General features: G+C 37.5%; 1 protein-coding gene across 1 annotated transcript in view; it reads left to right on the top strand.

Moving 5' to 3' along the window:
- Nucleotides 1–919: 919 nt before the first annotated feature.
- The window catches only part of CUBN (cubilin), a gene marked incomplete at its 5' end in the record, with an annotated part of 224,139 nt that continues 206,835 nt past the window's right edge, over nucleotides 920–18,223 (top strand). The window contains 5 exons of the mRNA XM_006766043.2: nucleotides 920–1,112; nucleotides 3,206–3,366; nucleotides 4,320–4,501; nucleotides 5,326–5,482; nucleotides 8,580–8,767. Coding sequence (XP_006766106.1) covers nucleotides 920–1,112; nucleotides 3,206–3,366; nucleotides 4,320–4,501; nucleotides 5,326–5,482; nucleotides 8,580–8,767 — 881 coding nt within the window. The remainder of the gene's footprint in view (nucleotides 1,113–3,205; nucleotides 3,367–4,319; nucleotides 4,502–5,325; nucleotides 5,483–8,579; nucleotides 8,768–18,223) is intronic.

Below are 18,223 nucleotides of genomic sequence, written 5' to 3'. Positions count from 1 at the left end.
AGCAACCAAGGTACATGCCCTTGACAGGAATTGACCCTGGGGCCCTTCAGTTCGCAGGCCGACGCTCTATCCACTGAGCCAAACCAGCTAGGGCTAAAGTTAAAACTCTTAAAATAGAACAGTTAATATTTGTTTAGGACGTAAAATTGTCCAAGTATTATCTAAATGTTTTGTGTGATCTAATTTATTCCCCATAATTTGTGCTCTGTTTTTCTGATACCTTTCTGGTCTATTTTGAAACCTAATGATGATTACTACCATTTATTGAGCACATACCATGTGCCAAGGCCTTTAATTGCATTGTCTCTAAGCCTTAAATGTGTACTCAGAGATAGTTACCATCTCCATTTTAGAGACGAGGCCCAGAGAGGTGAAGTAACTGAACCAAGGTTGCACAGCTTATCAGCATTTGAGCTGAGCGTTGATTCATGGTCACTTTGGTCTGAGTCTCTTCTCCTAGTCTTCACTCTTATGACTGAGGTACCTGCTTTGTCATTTCTCATAAGTGCATGCTTTGGTTAAAACCATTCGAAATGAAGCTTGTGAAAAAGAGAACAGAACTAAATTATTTCTCAGACCCCTCTGTGATTTCTGTAGTTGAGTCGCGTTTACAATGTTCATGGTAATTTGGCTGAATTAGAAACATTACAACACTCGCAAGAACATAAACATTTGTTTACTTTTGAAATATATAACAAATTTACACTACTTAGCTTAGGTTTACTACTAAAAATTGTTTTGCCATTGAATTCAAAACTTCATTTTGAAATGAAATTACTCTTTGAACTTTCCAAAACAGCCTATTAAAAATCAAGTACATTGGCACAAATTAATCAAGTGTGTATTACTGAATGTCTTATGAATGAAATGTAGCATAATATTTTTTATTTTCTCTCTTGTGGTCTATTTCTTTTCACAGTATGCTTGAAAGACTATACAGAAGAATCTGGTACGTTTACTTCTCCAAACTTCCCCAATGATTACCCCAACAACTGGCAGTGCATTTATAGGATCACAGTGGGAACCAGCCACCAGATTGCATTGCATTTCATGAACTTCTCCTTGGAGGAGGAATTTGGTGGAAAATGTCTAGGAGATTTTGTGGAAATTAAGTAAGCACCTTTGTTTCATCATAATGCTTTTCATTATTTCCATTCATAATCTTTCCTGGAAAGGTTAAGGAAAATATATAGAATTTCTCTATAAAACTCCTTGCATTTCTCTTTCTTATAAGCCATAATGGTTTTCATTTGGAGCCTGACTTACCAGAAGAAAAACAGAGAATTGCATAAGATTCCAATTATTTTGAAGTGATTCTTTTATTGCAAGTATTTGAAAATAAACTCCAGATTTTATTTGGGCAGAGTAAACAAATGTACTTCCACTCTGAAATTAGATACTAATTATTGTTGCATATCTACTTTATATAAAATTAGTTTACATTTTAGGCTGTTCAGTGTCCATTTAGTCTAATTAGATCACAAAATGATGCTAAGATAGCAAACTTATCTTAAGGTTTTCACAAAGTTTTTTGTGTTAAATAATAAGTCTAGGCTTGTCAATTTCAGTGCATGGCATTTTTTTCTTTAATTCTTTGATAAAATGTGTTTAAAAAGTTATATTTATAGTAAAGGTAAGTTAGCTTAATTGAGTTAAATTTGGCTTATCAATTTGGCATGCATCAGTTTTAAATATTTTATTGGCATTTCAAAAGCGTAGAATCTTATACTATTTTATGGTAAATTTTATGCTATGATATAAAGTAAGGTACTAAAAAAGTAATACTTGTACTATATCATGCTAAAATAACATAATTGTCTTAATTTATAACAGTTAACCATTGAACTTTTATATTGAGTGAATCATATTTTTAAAAAATTCATCTTTATTGTGGAAAGTATTACAGATGTTCCTTTTGTTGTTGTTTTTCCATTGACCCCCTCCACCCCGCACCCACACCTCCCAGACCTTTACCACACTATTATCTGTGTCCAAGGACTATGCATATATGCATATAACTTCTCCGGTTAATCTCTCCCCACCCCACCCACTCTCATGCCTGCCTTCCCTCTGAAATTCATCAGTCTGTTCCATGCTTCTATGTCTCTGGATCTATTTTGTTCATTAGATTCCACATATGAATGAGATCATGTGATACTTCTCTTTCCCGAGTGATATCATGTGATATTTATCTATCTCTGACTGGCTTATTTCACTTAGCATTATACTCTCCAGGTCCAAAAGAGCTACAGCCCCAGCTGGTTTTGCTCAGTGGATAGAGCATTGGCCAAGGACTGAAGGGCCCTGGGTTTGATTCTGGTCAAGGGCACCTACTTCGGTTGCAAACTCAATCCCTGGCCCTGGTCGAGTGCCTGAGGGAGGCAACCAATCAATGTGTCTCTCTCTCTGTCTCTCCCGCTCCCTTCAACTTTCTCTAAAAATCAATGGAAAAATATCCTGTGGTGAGGATTAACAAGGGGAAAAACAAAAAACAAAACACCACTACAGATTATAAACTAGAGTTAAGAACCCAAAAGTTATTGAGGAAAGAATTATTTTTAAAAATTTGCTAGTTAGTTCAGTTGTTCAGTAGATTCCACATATCAGTGAAATCATATGGTACAAAAAGAGAAAAAGGAAAATAACTCATTGACATGGACAGCAGTGTGATGATTGCGGGGGGAACAGTGAGGGGTGGGTGGAGGTGGCAGAGGGTACAGGGGGGGAAATGGTGATGGAAAAAATAAAATTTAATTAAAACATGTTGCTATATAAGTCTAATATGATATAGTAAAATTTGAAAATTTTCATAGGAAAAACATTATTTAGAAGAAAGACATTTAAGGCTTCTCTGTAAAATTAAGCAACATTTGTTTATACTTTTAATAATTATGAGTTCTCTGTCTGGTGATCTCTGACATTTGCCAGACACTTTATTTGAGAAGAAGACTAAACGCTTTTTTTCAGTTGGCCATTGATTATATAAAATGTTATACCAACCATAACTGATGGTTATTCTTTATTAAATTATTCAAGTACTATTTGATAAATTGAAAACTTAAAATGATGTTTTTAGAGTATTTTTGAGAAACATTGATTGACATAAATTAATGTGTTTGCAATCTGAAAGTTCAAATATGTTAAATGTTTATTCAGTAATATTATCAATAACCTGATGAATGTTTACATCTGCATTTTGTCACAGAGATGGAGGCTATGAAACATCACCACTCCTGGGAAAATACTGTGGCTCAACTACACCTCCAAGAATCATCTCTCACAGTAATAAATTATGGTTGCAATTTAAGAGTGATGTCGTTTTGTCAAGTTCTGGATTCTCAGCTTACTGGGATGGATCATTAACAGGTAAAGATCAAAGAACCATCTTTTATTGGTGAGTCCAATTGGGTTGGTTTCTTGGTTCTTGTATTGCCATACTCTTATCCATGTTTTTCCATCTGTGTCTTGTGATTACTATCTATAAACAGTGGTTCTCAACCTTTTGGCCCTTTAAATATAGTTCCTCATATTGTGACCCAACCATAAAATTATTTTCGTTGCTACTTCATAACTGTAATGTTGCTACTGTTATGAATCGTAATGTAAATATCTGATATGCAGGATGGTGTTAGGTGACCCCTGTGAAAGGGTCGTTCAACTGCCAAAGGAGTCGAGACCCACAGGTTGAGAACCACTGATCTATTATAATAAAAGCTAGACCAAACAGCCAAATGACCTTCCAGACGTCCTTCTGGATGAAGCTGCAGTGGTGGTGGCTGTGCTGCGAGGGCCGAGCCCCTTGCATGAATTTTGTGCATCGGACCTCTAGTAGCTAAATAATTCATTAAGGGGGTACAAGCAATGTTTACCCCACCTTTAAATATTTTTTTTAAAGGCAAATTGTCCCCTCAACCAGGGCACAGGGTGGCTGGGGGAAGGGAGGGAGGCCCTGGCCAGCAGCCAGCAGCTGCTAGGGACCCTACCAGTGCATGAATTTCATGCACTGGGCCTCTAGTTTGTAATTAACTTCAACATTGTAAGTACTTCTAAATTCACAGCAGTCTTTTGTTTTTGAAATACAAAGTTAGGAAAGATGGTTTGATTCCCTGGTATATTTAATCAAACTGGTCATCTTGGTTAGGAAAAGGAAAGTACATTGATTGACATGAATTAAGATTCTAGGCTAGCTGCTCTTTGGTGATGTAGTTGTTTTGTTTTGGCTTAAAGGGGAGTAATAGTAGCACCAGTCTGATATAGACAAGAAAATTCAATGTGACCAGAAAGAAAGTTATGCATCATTCCATCTCTTTCTCCTGTAGGTTGTGGGGGCAATCTCACCACTCCCACTGGCACCTTCACATCTCCCAACTACCCGATGCCCTATTACCACAGCTCCGAATGCTACTGGTGGCTGAAAGCCAGCCAGGGCAGCCCATTTGAACTGGAATTTGAAGAGTTTCACTTGGAGCATCATCCTAACTGCACTTTAGATTATCTGGCCGTATGTATACAGTTTCAATTTTATAATTCACTGCTTCCTCCTTGCCCAACACACATAAATGCATTTATTTTTATTTTTGAGATTTGAGAAAGGGGAACATTTAAACAAAATAGCCACATAAACATTTTAAGTAAAATAAAAAATTAAAAGAAAATTTTATGAAAATGATTTGCCTTCTAAGTATAGCATGTATTACACAATGACTTGATATTTATATATTTAAGTATTAAAATACATTAAATATGAACTATATATACTAAGATATTAAAATATATAAAATATGGACTATTAAGATATAAGACTACTAAAAGGAGTTATGAGATTTATCATAATTATTATTAATGTACTTTCTACATATGTAGTGCAAAATAATAATATAGAGAATTTTATTGGTGAATTAGAGAGGATAATTGAAGTCCTCCAGGTATAACTTTTTATAGAACCAGCTATTCAGGCTTTTCCATTAAAAAACAATCTACATTTTAAAATTTATTAAAGTGTCATAAATTATAAACTATAAAATTAAAAAAGCAAGGAAGACTACTGATAACAGCTATGGTCTCAAAATAGGTATTAATCTTTTATTTTCGATCTTCAGATTTCAACCTGGGTTCACACACAACTATATACTGCCATGGCAAAATGGCCAGAGTTCATGGCCCAAGTTTATAGATAATTAGCTATAATTTTAAAGATATTTTGATTCAGGGTTATTCTTTTGATATCTCATATATATATTCTTTTTCCAGTTCTTGAGATTTACAGAGGCCTTTATATAATGTGTATAGCCATAATCATTTGACATTTAAAATGTTTTATTAAAGGTATATGATGGTCCAGGTACCAGCTCTCACCTGCTAACTCAGCTTTGTGGGGATGAGAAACCGCCTCTGATTCGTTCTAGTGGAGACAGCATGTTTTTAAAACTGAGGACGGATGAAGTCCAACAAGGAGGTGGCTTCCTGGCCAAATACCACCAGAGTAAGTATGTATACTGGCTGCTTGATGCCCGTAGGGGTCTTCAATATATATATTTTTAAATCCCCATCCAAGGATATGTTCAGAGAAAGGAAAAGAGACAGAGAGAAAGAGAGAGAAAGAGAGAGAGAGAGAGAGAGAGAGAGAGAGAGAGAGAGAGAGAGACATCTATATGAGAGAAAAATATCAATCAACTGCTTCCTGTACTCGCCCCAGCCAGGGACCCAAGCGAAGCTGCAACCTTTTGGTGTATGGGAGGACGCTCCAACCAACTAAACAACCATGCCAGGGCAGGCCTCAATCTTTTGATGAATGAAACCAACGGAAATAAGTATAAGCCATTGGTTCGAGCCATTAAAATAAATCTTATCTCCCTATTGAGAAAAATGTAACTCTCTTAGGGAAGAAATGCTTATGCATTAAATTTATCATCTAACTGAAGCATGTGGTAAGCTATAGAAACTTAGAGGAGTATTTAATATGCTGAAACAGTTGCAATTCAGCTAAAGATCAGTATAACAGGTTAACAGCTAATCGGTTTTTATTTGTATTAAACATTAAGATCCTCTAATTAGACATTATTCCATTGCACATAGTGTTTCTAACACATTTTTTGATCATGGATTTCAGAAGGTATTAATTTTATTAAGGTAAACTATGGTCCTTGTGAGTCACACGTGGAGTAGGCACAGTCTTTACTGGAGAAAAATCTGGTCTTTGTTGAGATGCCATTTTAAAATCTGCTTTCCCGTGAGGCAACCTGGTGGGATAAACGAGTACTGAACAGAAGTCCAGGGGCTCAGGGGCTTGTCCTGCCTGGGAAGGTCACTTTTCTTCTCTGGTTCCATGATTTTTTTCTCTTAAAGAAAGGAGATTAAATTCGGTGATTGTGAAAGCTCCCTTCTAGCTCTAGAATTAAATACTTTCTAAAGTTAGCTTTAAAATGAACATTCAACAAACAAGGTTTTCTTGAATTTATGTTATTTAATAAACACTTTACTTGTATGGTTTTATATTTTGTTAATCCTCACCTGAGGATATTTTTTTTTCATTAATTTTTAGAGAAAGTAGAAGGGATGGAAAGAGGGAGGGAGGGAAGAAGGGATAGAGGGAAAAGTGGGGGGGCGGGGAAGAGAAGGAGAGAGTGTGAGAGAGTCACATCAATTGTGCCTCTCACAATCACCGCAACTGGGGCTGGGGATCAAACCAGCAACCCAGGTACATGTACGTGCCCTTGACCTGAATCGCACCTGTGACCCTTTGTGTGTGGGCCGACACTAACCATTGTGACACTGGCCAGGGCTACTTGTGTTTTGAAAATACAGTTCCTTGCCCCCATTAAATCTATGTTTACCCATAATTTTGACACAATTACCTAAAAATAGAACCGAAAGTCACAAAATCATAATCAATATACAATATCCCTTCCGATTAGTTGAGAGGATTAATGTTTAACTTTGATTCTGTGTGAATTTGAGGATTCACACTCTCTTATATATGGGGTTAGAGTGAACTCTAGTTTTGAATACTAAGGTTTAATGATATATAGCTTTGTTCCTCAGAAATTCATCATTAGAGCATGAAAAGGCCTCCCAGATTCCAGCAGGGATATATCTGTTTGGTTGAGCATATAATCGTATCTCCAGTTTTGTTATTGCTATCCTAATTTGTTTCTCAGCCATCTTTTATTTCTATGATATTTTATTCTCTCCCATCATTTCAGAACACTAAATAAGTAACTTAGTGCACTTACGTCCTTAAAAGTAAAAATCAGAGGAACCAGTGAGATTTGCCATATAATTTACCATTTGAAATTTGAGGCTGGCACATAGTATAATTTTTGAGCACCGAGAACAGCCCATGTGGTTAATGAATACATTTTCCTCTGCCCTGTTTTGTTGTCAGTGAGGCACATGATACCTGTCTGCCTAATAGGTGTCATTTCTTGCAGGCACCTGAAATCACAAAATCATTCTTTGAAAATCCTGTGTGGACAAAAGTGTTACCTAAAAATATTCAAAGACAAATAGTTTGAATACCCCCTGCTTTAGCAAAAGAAGGTTTTTGAAGTGCCAGCCACAAGTGTATACTTTTCAAACCAAAGTTTATAAATGGTGTTCCAGCCACCTGCCAGGAAGCTGTATTGTGGTAGGAATGCATATATGAACCACAGTCTTCAGAGACAACCCTTTCAATATAACATTTATTTTGCCATTCTCTTGTATTCCATTTCATACAGATAATATAAGAAAGGCTTGAGAAAAGGCATGCATGTGCCTTCAGTCATTAGGTTTGGCTGAATTTGGCTCTGACTCCAGGACAAGCCATACCTAGCCTAGAGGTACCTAGTGTAGTCTTGTTGAAAATTAAGCTGAAGAAAATGCCACCATTGGATTGAAGACTGTTTTAAACATTTAAGATTTTCATTTTTCTTCAAATCCTGTGCATTCCCTCTAGGCCTTTGGTACTTCCTGATGACTAACTACAGGCATAACAGAGTCTTTGTTATGAATTACAGGCTGACTTTTGAATTCAACAAAGCCATGTTGTTATTTATGTTTAGCATTCACATAGAACTTTGTGTTTTTAAACTGTTGAATTTAAAGGTCAAGATTTCTGTCCCTTCCAAATGTTAAAGTTAGAAAAACAGAAGCATTGAATGTTTAACACACTTCTCTAAACAAACAGATCTCTGAGTAGTCTGAGCTATTTGGCTTTCCATGGATTCACAGGAATTGGATGTCCATTCTAACATGGCAGTTTTCATGACACTTTCAAGTTGCTGAATTCACTTAAGCAATATTTTACCTTGTTCTAAATGGAGACCTTTTCACTTTAAATATGCCACACCAAATATACTGGGTGTCCAAAAAGTGTATACACACTTTAACAGCTGATAGCTCTATTGATATTTCTTTCTTTTCAGATTTAAGCCATTGGAATTAATAATTATTCAAAGTATATATATATATATATACACACACACACACACACACATACATTTTAAAACTAGAGTTTTTAAAGGCAATATCACACACATCTTGGAGTAATTTTGACATATTTGATGGTGGTTCTTAACAATCATGATTATTTTTCCCAGCCTGTGAGAACGTGGTGATTGTGAATCGAACCTATGGCATCCTAGAGAGTATACATTATCCAAATCCCTATTCTCACAATCAGCGCTGCAACTGGACCATCCAAGCAACAACTGGCAACACTGTGAATTACACATTTTTGGAATTTGAATTGGAATATCACCTAAACTGCTCCCATGACTATTTAGAGGTATGTATTCTGAAATTAAGTACATGACTGTATTTTCAAATAAAGTTAGGCAAGCCAAACTAGAAGGCATCACGCCTTGAAGAACCAAATCCCTAACCCTGCTTTACACATCTTTAAGATACCACTAGCCATGGTGTTTGAGCAGGAATATTTCATGCCTCTTTCTCTGCATCAGTATAATATTAAAGATATTAAAGCTCTTGAATTATATACGCAAAGAACTATCTATGTTTTTAGCTTCATTATAACTTTTGGACTGACCGACCTCATGTTAATTAAATAATGCAGAAGGGGAACAATAACTTTTATTTTTGGTTGGTTGTTTTTATGTTCGTTCTCTATAAACAAGAGATCAGAAAGATGTTGGGTGTCACAGCTTTATTTAATACTTAATTTGCCTGAAATTAAGAATCATGATTTAGATTTTGGTTTTTATTTAAAGTTATGCTCATTTAGTTGACTTTTCTTTTTGTAAAACAGAAGTTTCTATTTGTTGTAATAATGACCACCAGTGACACTTATTCAGCTCTCCATATATGGTACAATGCTATACAATAAAAATTGCTTGAAAATTAGGGAACCCAAAATATGAGGTAATCTGCTATTTTTATGATATTTTATTTACAACATTTTAATATATTTTATATGCAACATTTTTAGGGCTACAGATTGTAAAGTTAGGAAGCTACTTATAAATGTAATTATGCACTCATATATAAAATCATGAGATAATATGTTAATTTAGAAATATTGATTTCTACTCTCATACTTCATAAAGCAATTTTACTCAATTTACATATATTTTGACATCTAGTTTTCATCTTTAATGAAATCACTTTTGAGTCATCTAACACATCAACTTTATATCCATTTACGTTGTTAATATATTATACTTTTGAATCCACACTATGATGTTTTCACTAGGAATCTTTTCTGAAGTGGAGTACCAACTCTGATAACATTAGGGCATTCCCTCATCCCACCTGTCCACAAGGAGATGAGGTAGTGTTTATTTTTTAAGGTGATCAATGATTTTTAGAAGTCTTGTTTGTAAAGACTTCCAACATCCAGCATTTGTAATGTTGAGGACATATTCTCAGGAAAAAATACTTTATCCTTGTAAAAAAAAGTTTAACTCTCTTTTTACCAATTCTTTAAAAAAGTATCTTTGATTGAGGTTAACATATCTTTTCCAAATAGCACATTTCTTTTTCAAAACACATAAGAGAAACTTCCTGTACTCTGAGAGACTTTCTGAGGTTCTATAATAAGGATTACCTTGTTTCTGAGGGATACTTTTATAGGTTAAAGAAAACCTTGCTTTATATTTAGAAAACAATATTATAGAAATACTAACCATAGTGGTATTCAAAATGTGACACAACATAAAACAAACTTATAAGCACGAACTGGACAACGGTTTTAAAGTCCCCTTTCCTTGATATAGTGATTAGCTAGTCTCTACACACTTAATAATGGTGTGCTTGTCTCATTCCATTTATCGGGAGTAGCCTCTTTTTTCTTCATGTAGCAAGATCTTGATCATTCTTTAAAAATTAAATGAAAAGTTGATGTTAAAGCCCTTTATTGTACCACAAGCACAGTAGTTTATTATATTTTTCTGGTTGTGACTGTGTCCACATGCTCCCCGGGACTCTGAGCTTTGTGAAGGTTAGGAGCCGTCTTCTACTCACTTTGTGACCCAGGCACTGATTGTAGAGCTGGGAATCTTACAGGAGCTCAGTAGGTTCAGGTTAAATCGAGTATCACAGACATATTTTAGGATCCGCCTAATGACAGCTATTAATTAATGAGAAATAACTGAATTCCAAACTGGCTTTTTGGTTTAAGCCCTACATAGTCAATGCAATCCTATCACCTCGGGCACAAACCAGAATAGAACTGATGCCCTGCAGAGCGCTGTGTGTGCTGCAGTATTCTAGGCGCCATGTTGTGGTGTGAGAGAGCACGATGTGATAACGCAGAGAGGAAGAAGCTCGGAACTGGACTTTAAAGGAGGCTTAGGCAGAGAGAGTGGGGAGGAAATAAGAGGAAACCTCTCCAGGGACTGGACTCCATCTCGCTGGACTTACTTGAGGAGGGCATGGTAACAAGGCCCATCAGATAATTTTTGGAGGCATTTGAAAACTGTCAAATAAAAATGATGTGTTCCAGTAACTGCAGAGCAGCTCATGAGAGGCCCTTCACAGAAGGTGTTACAGGCATGCCATCTATCTTGTGCAACATGGATGGTGAAAGCAGCAAAAATACAGAACGAGAACCAGAAGTTCAGCAAAGGCTTCCAAGGAATGATGCTGTTGCCAGAGGGAGGTGACTTTTTTCCATTTCTTTAAGCCAAAGCGCTTAAAGAAAGAGCGATCTCTGCAGAGGCTGGTCCAGGAGGGAAATGTAAAAGCACAAATAACCATTTAAGGAGAGCAGAACCACAAACACAAAATCTATTTTCATTATTTTAATAACTTGTAGTTATTATTTCAAGTGACTTAGCCAAGTCTAAATTGAGCGACCATTACTACAGCCAGCATTGCGTTATGTTGAGTTAATAAAACTGAAACTCTGAAAGGACTTGATTAGGTGCTGGTAGGACATTGTGCCCAACTTTGCTGAGGGGTTTGGGCACCTAAGGAGCCTACTGGGAATCTACTCCATCCTTCAATATTTCGTCTTCTGGGCAAAACAAAATGATTGAACTTTAGAAATAAAATACTCAATGGGAGGAAGGATCATTTGCTTAAAGGAGTAACACCATAGTGCTTATACAGTTACAGGAAGCTAACTTTAAGAATTATTCCTATATTTTACAACTTGATTTCACTTTGTCATTTTTGCTTTGAGGCTGAGTCTCCATGTGGAAGAGGATATTTGTTACGGGTGACTGACTGTACAAACAGAAGTAATGGATTTGGGAGAAATCATCACAGAGATGTACAGGGAGGCCAGAGCACGTGTTATAGATCAACAGGAAGGAAAGGAAAAAAGAAAACTAGGAGGTTATCATGTTATGGAAGTTGAGGGAAAAGAATATACTTAATATGACAGGGATAAATAAGGTGAGATTCTCCCAAGAGGTCAAGAAAAGGTCAGGGTTGAGCAGTGTCCCTTGGAGACCAGCATGACTGTGGGTAGAGCCCAGTTTGAGGGATGGTGGGAGCAGGAACAAGGCTGTAGTGTGAAGGGGCATGAGGGGGAGAGAGTAAATGTAGAAGTCTAAGTCCATAATTTCAATGTCTGAGTTTCTGTCTAGAACAGTGATGGCGAACCTTTTGAGCTCGGCGTGTCAGCATTTTGAAAAACCCTAACTTAACTCTGGTGCCATGTTACATATAGAAATTTTTTGATATTTGCAACCATAGTAAAACAAAGATTTATATTTTTGATATTTATTTTATATATTTAAATGCCATTTAACAAAGAAAAATCAACCAAAAAAATGAGTTTTCATGTCACCATCACTGGTCTAGAAAATCATTAATTCTTGGCCTCTTTTCTCCAATCCTTATCCTTTATTTCCCTAACTGGTCCTCAAGTGACAAATTCTCATGGGACACCCTCCTTTGCCTGTTCTCTTGTATGTCAGTGTTTCTTAAAATGTGGCCCAGGATTGGATGCAACACTCCAACTAACCTATTCAGGACCAGGTATGCTGGGACTATGTCATCTGGCTCACATATGTCTGGTATTATAGGCTGAGGTTAAATGAGTTTATCGTCAGTCAGGTCGTAATGTTGGACTATGTAAGACCTATAATCTCCAGGTCACTTTTACATGAATTGTAATGGCTTTATGGCCATCCCCAGGATATTACTCCTAGTAAGTTACATTGACTGTTTTGCCTGAGAATTCCATCATTTCATGACTCCTCTAAATCCTGATACTCTGGTCTGTAGGGAGCATTATTCATTTGCTCATAGACTCTTTGGCCATTGGATGGTGATTATTTCAAACTAGAGGCCTGTTGCACGAAGAGAGTCATGCAATAGGCCTTCTTTTCCCCTGGCTACTGGCAACGGTTTGCCTCTGGCACCCAGGGCCCAAGCCTTCGCTCTGGCTGAGTTCTGGCCGGAGCCAGCCCTGGAAACATCAGGCCTTGCTGCTCTGCCATCCCAGGACCTTCAGACTTTGCTCCACTACTTGGAGCCTACATATGCAAATTAACCACCATGTTTGTTGGCAGTTAATTTGCATATCATGCTGATTAGCCCATGGGAGGTATAGCGAAGATATGGTCAATTACCATGCTTGTCTATTATTAGATAGGATACTCCAAAATGATAGGTTTCTTTGGTTAAAATGATCTATTATTGAACACCTTTATAATAGCACCATTTAAACAACTTGGTAATAATAGCAGCTGATCTTCATTGAGCACTTATTATTTGATAGGTAATTAGACACCAGTCCTCTAATGTTGGAAACATACCCGTCTGACAGGTGAGACAATTGAGGTAAATGCAGGTTATCCACCATCACAAAGATTATAAGGGGCTAAGCTAGTCTTTCAAGCAGGTTCTACAGCTCCAGGCTGATGCGTTTAGCTGTAATACTACACACCTCTATCTTTATACTCTTTCATAATTTTCTGTCTCCCTCAAAGGTGAGGCGAAGGAGTGGCCATGAAGCCCTTAGTGTCCACTACCACTCTAGTGACACTGTCACAAAGAGAAATTTGTTATTTTAGCATGGCTTCTCCACAGATAAGCATGACCATTTATTATAATCACCCCTTTCTCTCCTAATTGCTGATAAATTATTTTTAGTGTCTAATTTAGAATTTTTCGAAAAAAATTACTGTCAACCTTACTCATCTGTGAAGTTGCAGAATAAATCTTTCCCACATTTTGGAACTTGACTACTTTTTCCTTCAGACCTCTGGCAGTCCTGTGTTTCATTGTTCTGTTTTATATTATTTGTTGCAGGTACACACTCAGACTAAACCATGTAGAAAAGATTAGTGTTTGTGAAAGGACTGTTACTCTGAGGACAGTAAGAAACCTCCTGACACTCAGAGTAAATGAAAAAGCTGGGAGAGGGCAGGTACAGAGGCAGCGTAGTGGATTCTCTTCTCTGTCTTGCTGCTTCGTGGCTTCTCCCTGCATTGCATACGCCATTCCCATCTCTCTCCCTCCAAACAACCTCACAATTTTAGTTTCAACATCGCCACCCCAGCCATGGCTTTACATATTTTTTTAAATCCTCATCTGAGGATATGCTTTTTGATTTGAGAAAGAGAGAGAGAGAGAGAGAGAGAGAGAGAGAGAGAGAGATGAGAGAGAAACATCATTGGTTGCCTCCCACACTCTCCCAACCAGGGATCGATCGAACCTGCAGCTTTTTGGTGCACAGGACTACAACCGACGAAGCCACATCATGACCATTTACCTCAAGCACTTACAAGCAACTAGTCTTTCCCTTATCAATAATTTACTGCACAGGTGGCTCATCTTGATGAACCTGACAGCAAAGGCATGGATGTAACCGGTTTAGGGACGGGTGCCCCTCCAGGCAGTACGACCAGATCCCAGATCTCTCTGGTCACCGATCACATGTGTGAGCAGGGGCATGGATTCTGCTGTCACCCTACAACATTGTTATACACATTCAGCAAGATTACAAAATTAGTTCTGTAGTGACTGTACCTTTCAGTACTAGCGGATGTAATTCATTTCAACCTGGAAAATGTCATTTAAAGGATTAACTGTCATATCTTCTAAATTGGACTTCATTGTCTTTCTTCCAGTTTCAAAATCATACCAGGCAAGTTTCCCCTCCCCCTTCATCATGGTATGCTATCTTCTGCAGGTGTCGGCTCAATCCACATTTTTGTCTTCATTTTGCACTAATGATAGCTTTAAAAAATAGACATTTTTTCCCCCTAACTGTGCTGTTTCCCACAGTTTAGCTAATTTGTATGTGTGCTCAGAAAATGATCAGGAAGCTTCTGTGTAGCCTCTTAATTGATTTTTTTTCAGAGGTTTCCCTTTTTATTGTTGTAAAAGTTATCCCTGATTTTGTGGACAGAATTTAATTTTTTTAGAATTTGTCATTAAAAAATTTTTTTCCTTTTTTTATTGATTCTCTTTTGTTTCTTTGCTAATGTTTGGGGTCCATGGACTCCTGTCTCCTTTTGAAGTCTGGCTCCTTAAAACCTGAGGCTTGTGATGATCTGTGTATCATTCAGGTTCTGAGGAAATCGACCCACCCTTCTCTTTTGGTCTCTTCTGCATTAGCCACCATTTCGTTGCTGGCCAGAATTAGTGCAGGGTAGCACTTTTCTTCACTATTTACTTTCTGAGAGAGGAGAGCATAAAAAGAACTTATCAGGTGCCTTGCTTTTTTCCAGGAAAAGACATCCTAGAGATGTCTAGATGGTTGAAATGATCTCCCCATTGTCACCCCTGTTTATCTCTTTTTGTTCTACTTTTTTCTCTATAAAAATCTGTAGTCTCTACCGAGGAAGAAGCTAATACTAGAAGATCAAATCCCTGCAACTAGCTGCTAAATCTGGCTGCATTCCAGAATCACCTGGGGATCTTGTTAGAAAAACATATTCCTAGACCTCACCCCAGACCTACTTAATCAAAATCTCTTTTTATTGTCTAAAGTTTTACATATGTCTCCCTTTTCCCCAAATGACCCCCTCCCCCATCTCTTCCCAGCCCCGGCAAGCCCATCAGGGCCCCTGTGATATGTAGTTAGTAAAGGTAATATAGCCCACTTCTTCCAGAACAGCTCTCTTAAACCAAAGGACTTATATGCATGCATATTAGCATAACCAATGGACATAGACACTGGGGTGGTGGGGGCTTGCCGGGGCTGGGAAGAGATGGGGGAGGGGGTCATTTGGGGAAAAGGGAGACATATGTAAAACTTTAGACAATAAAAAAATAAAATAAAATAAAATCAGCATACATAAATAAATAACTCTCTCCTGGGCAGTTATAAATATTTTAATAGTATCCTCTTAACATATTACCTTTGAATACCACTAAAGTTTTTTTTTCAACAGGTCTTATTTTTTCATTGGTAGAGCAGAATTATATGCTTTGTCTCATCAAGGCCTGGTGATACTATTATATTTATCTCATTATGGGAAAATGTCAGATTACTTTAATTTTTTGGAATTTTGATTCTAAACATTCTCTTACCTTTCCTTGTTTGCCACTATTGTCTTCCTTTACACCCTTTCGTGCCTTTCTGTGTCTTTTCCCTTTTCACTTATGTCATTTCCTAGTCCTCTTGATTATGTCAGTGACTTCTGTCAAATGCATTTCCTACTAGTCTTTATAAGATTCGTTTTGTCTCTTGACAAATCCTCTTGCTGATGTCATCATGTTCACCAGATGTTAATATCATTGTTTGTTACACTCCCATGTCCTCCTCTCAATGACAAAAGAATGCATTTTAAATGAAAGAATGGATGGAAATATCAATATCCCTGAACCTTTCAGCCCTACATCCATGTTTTCTAAGTCTGAGCAGCAGTTTCCAACAGCGACTATAAAACATCAGGGCCCCTGTGATATGTAGTTAGTAAAGGTAATACTAGTTGTTGCGGAGAGCTCCTAAATTCTCAGATGCTTGATACAAGTTTATTTCTCAATGATATCAGAGTTCAGTGTGAGTGTTCCTTGCTTTCCACATGGTGATTCAGGAACCCAGAGAAAGAGGAAGTCCCAAGGAGCTATGCGGAAACCCCATAGCTCTTTCTTTGACAAATGTTGATAGATGTTTCACAAGTAAAGAGACCTAAATGCTAATAAATCTGGGAAAGCTGGATAAAACACAAATAGGTTTTGATTTTCTGTTCACTTTTTGCTGTGGTACTGACTCCAGCTGTTACTATCATAACTATGCATTGCTCATTCATTTATCCATTCATTCAGTTATTCAAATACGTGTCAAATTTTAGACACATAGGCCACGATTTGACTGTTTTAGCATCAGTTTTTCTTGTTTTCATGGAGGAGACAGGTATTAATCAATTTATCACACCAAACAAATTTAATTACAAGCTGTGTTAACTGTTATTCGGGAATATTATTGGGTGCTCTGAAGACTTGAAACAGGAGAACCCAGCTCATCTGTGGGTCAGGGAAGTTGCCCTGAGGAAGACTAATTGAACAAGATGTGAAGGAAAATTAGGGAAGTTGAGTTTGAAGAACTGTTGAGGAGAAAGCCAGACACCAGTTTCAGTGGTAAGGACAGATTTTAATAAGAAATATACTGCTGCAATAGGGAAGGGAGTCCAATATGAACTGAACTCTTAAAGGGAGGATGAGGGAGACTGGAGGGCACCAGCAGGGGTTCCAGCAGAGTCAGGGAAGTGAAAAATTCCAAAGGCTTGTGCAGTGTCAGTGTGATTAGGCTGAGTCTGTTGCAAGTTACGCAATGATGGAAGATAGGAGTCTTCCTCCCACAGAGACTGGGAGACAGGGCCTTGTTCTTTCTGATGATGACATTTCAAAGGAATGGTTTTCAGATCCTTGAGAAAGATACTCCTGAGTGTAGGAAATGCATGTACCTCTCAAAGGGAGAGAGGAAGGATGCACAGTTCTAAAGCCTTTTCAGTAGATGCTCTAAGAAAGGTGGTCAGGACCGTCTTCAGGGGTTGGCTGGTGGTGGCAGTCTTAGGCTTCCTCAGGCAGGCACTTTATTGCTTTTTTTTTTAAATTAAATCTTTATTGTTCAGATTATTACATTTGTTCCTCTTTTTTCCCCCCATAACTCCCCTCCTCCCAGTTCCCACCCCACCCTCCGCCTTCGCTCCCTACCCATTGTCCTCATCCATACGTGCACGATTTTTGTCCAGTCTCTTCCCGCATCCCCGCCAAGAATAGGCAGTCCATTCCCTTTCTATGTCCCTGATTCTATTATAATCACCAGTTCATTCTGTTCATCAGATTATTTATTCACTTGATTCTTAGATTCACTTGTTGATAGATGCATACTTCGTGTTCATAACTAGTATCTTTACCTTTTTCTTCTTCTTCCTCTTCTTTTTTTTTTAAAATATATTTTATTGATTTTTCACAGAGAGGAAGGGAGAGAGATAGAGAGTTAGAAACATCGATGAGAGAGATACATCAATCAGCTGCCTCCTGCACACCCCCCACTGGGGATGTGCCTACAACCGAGGTACATGCCTTTGTCCGGAATCGAACCTGGGACCTTTCAGCCCGCACGCTGACGCTCTATCCACTGAGCCAAACCGGTTTCGGCATTCACTATTTCCTGAATTATTTCTGCATACTCTGAGATTTTTACAAACATAAATCCATGTATTAATCATGTAATTTAAAATGTTTATGTCTTAAGAGCAGATAGCTAGTTAAACATGGAGGAAAGAATTTAAAAAGATGATTTCAGTGACAAGCATAAATGAATCATATCTCAACAAATTCTGCTTAACATTGTATTTGAAACAGAAGCACTTAG

Source organism: Myotis davidii, unplaced genomic scaffold, assembly GCF_000327345.1.
Source record: "Myotis davidii unplaced genomic scaffold, ASM32734v1 scaffold1120, whole genome shotgun sequence".
Lineage (NCBI taxonomy): Eukaryota > Metazoa > Chordata > Mammalia > Chiroptera > Vespertilionidae > Myotis > Myotis davidii.
The sequence above is the reverse complement of the archived record's forward strand: the minus strand, read 5'-3'. Positions and strand labels throughout refer to the sequence as shown.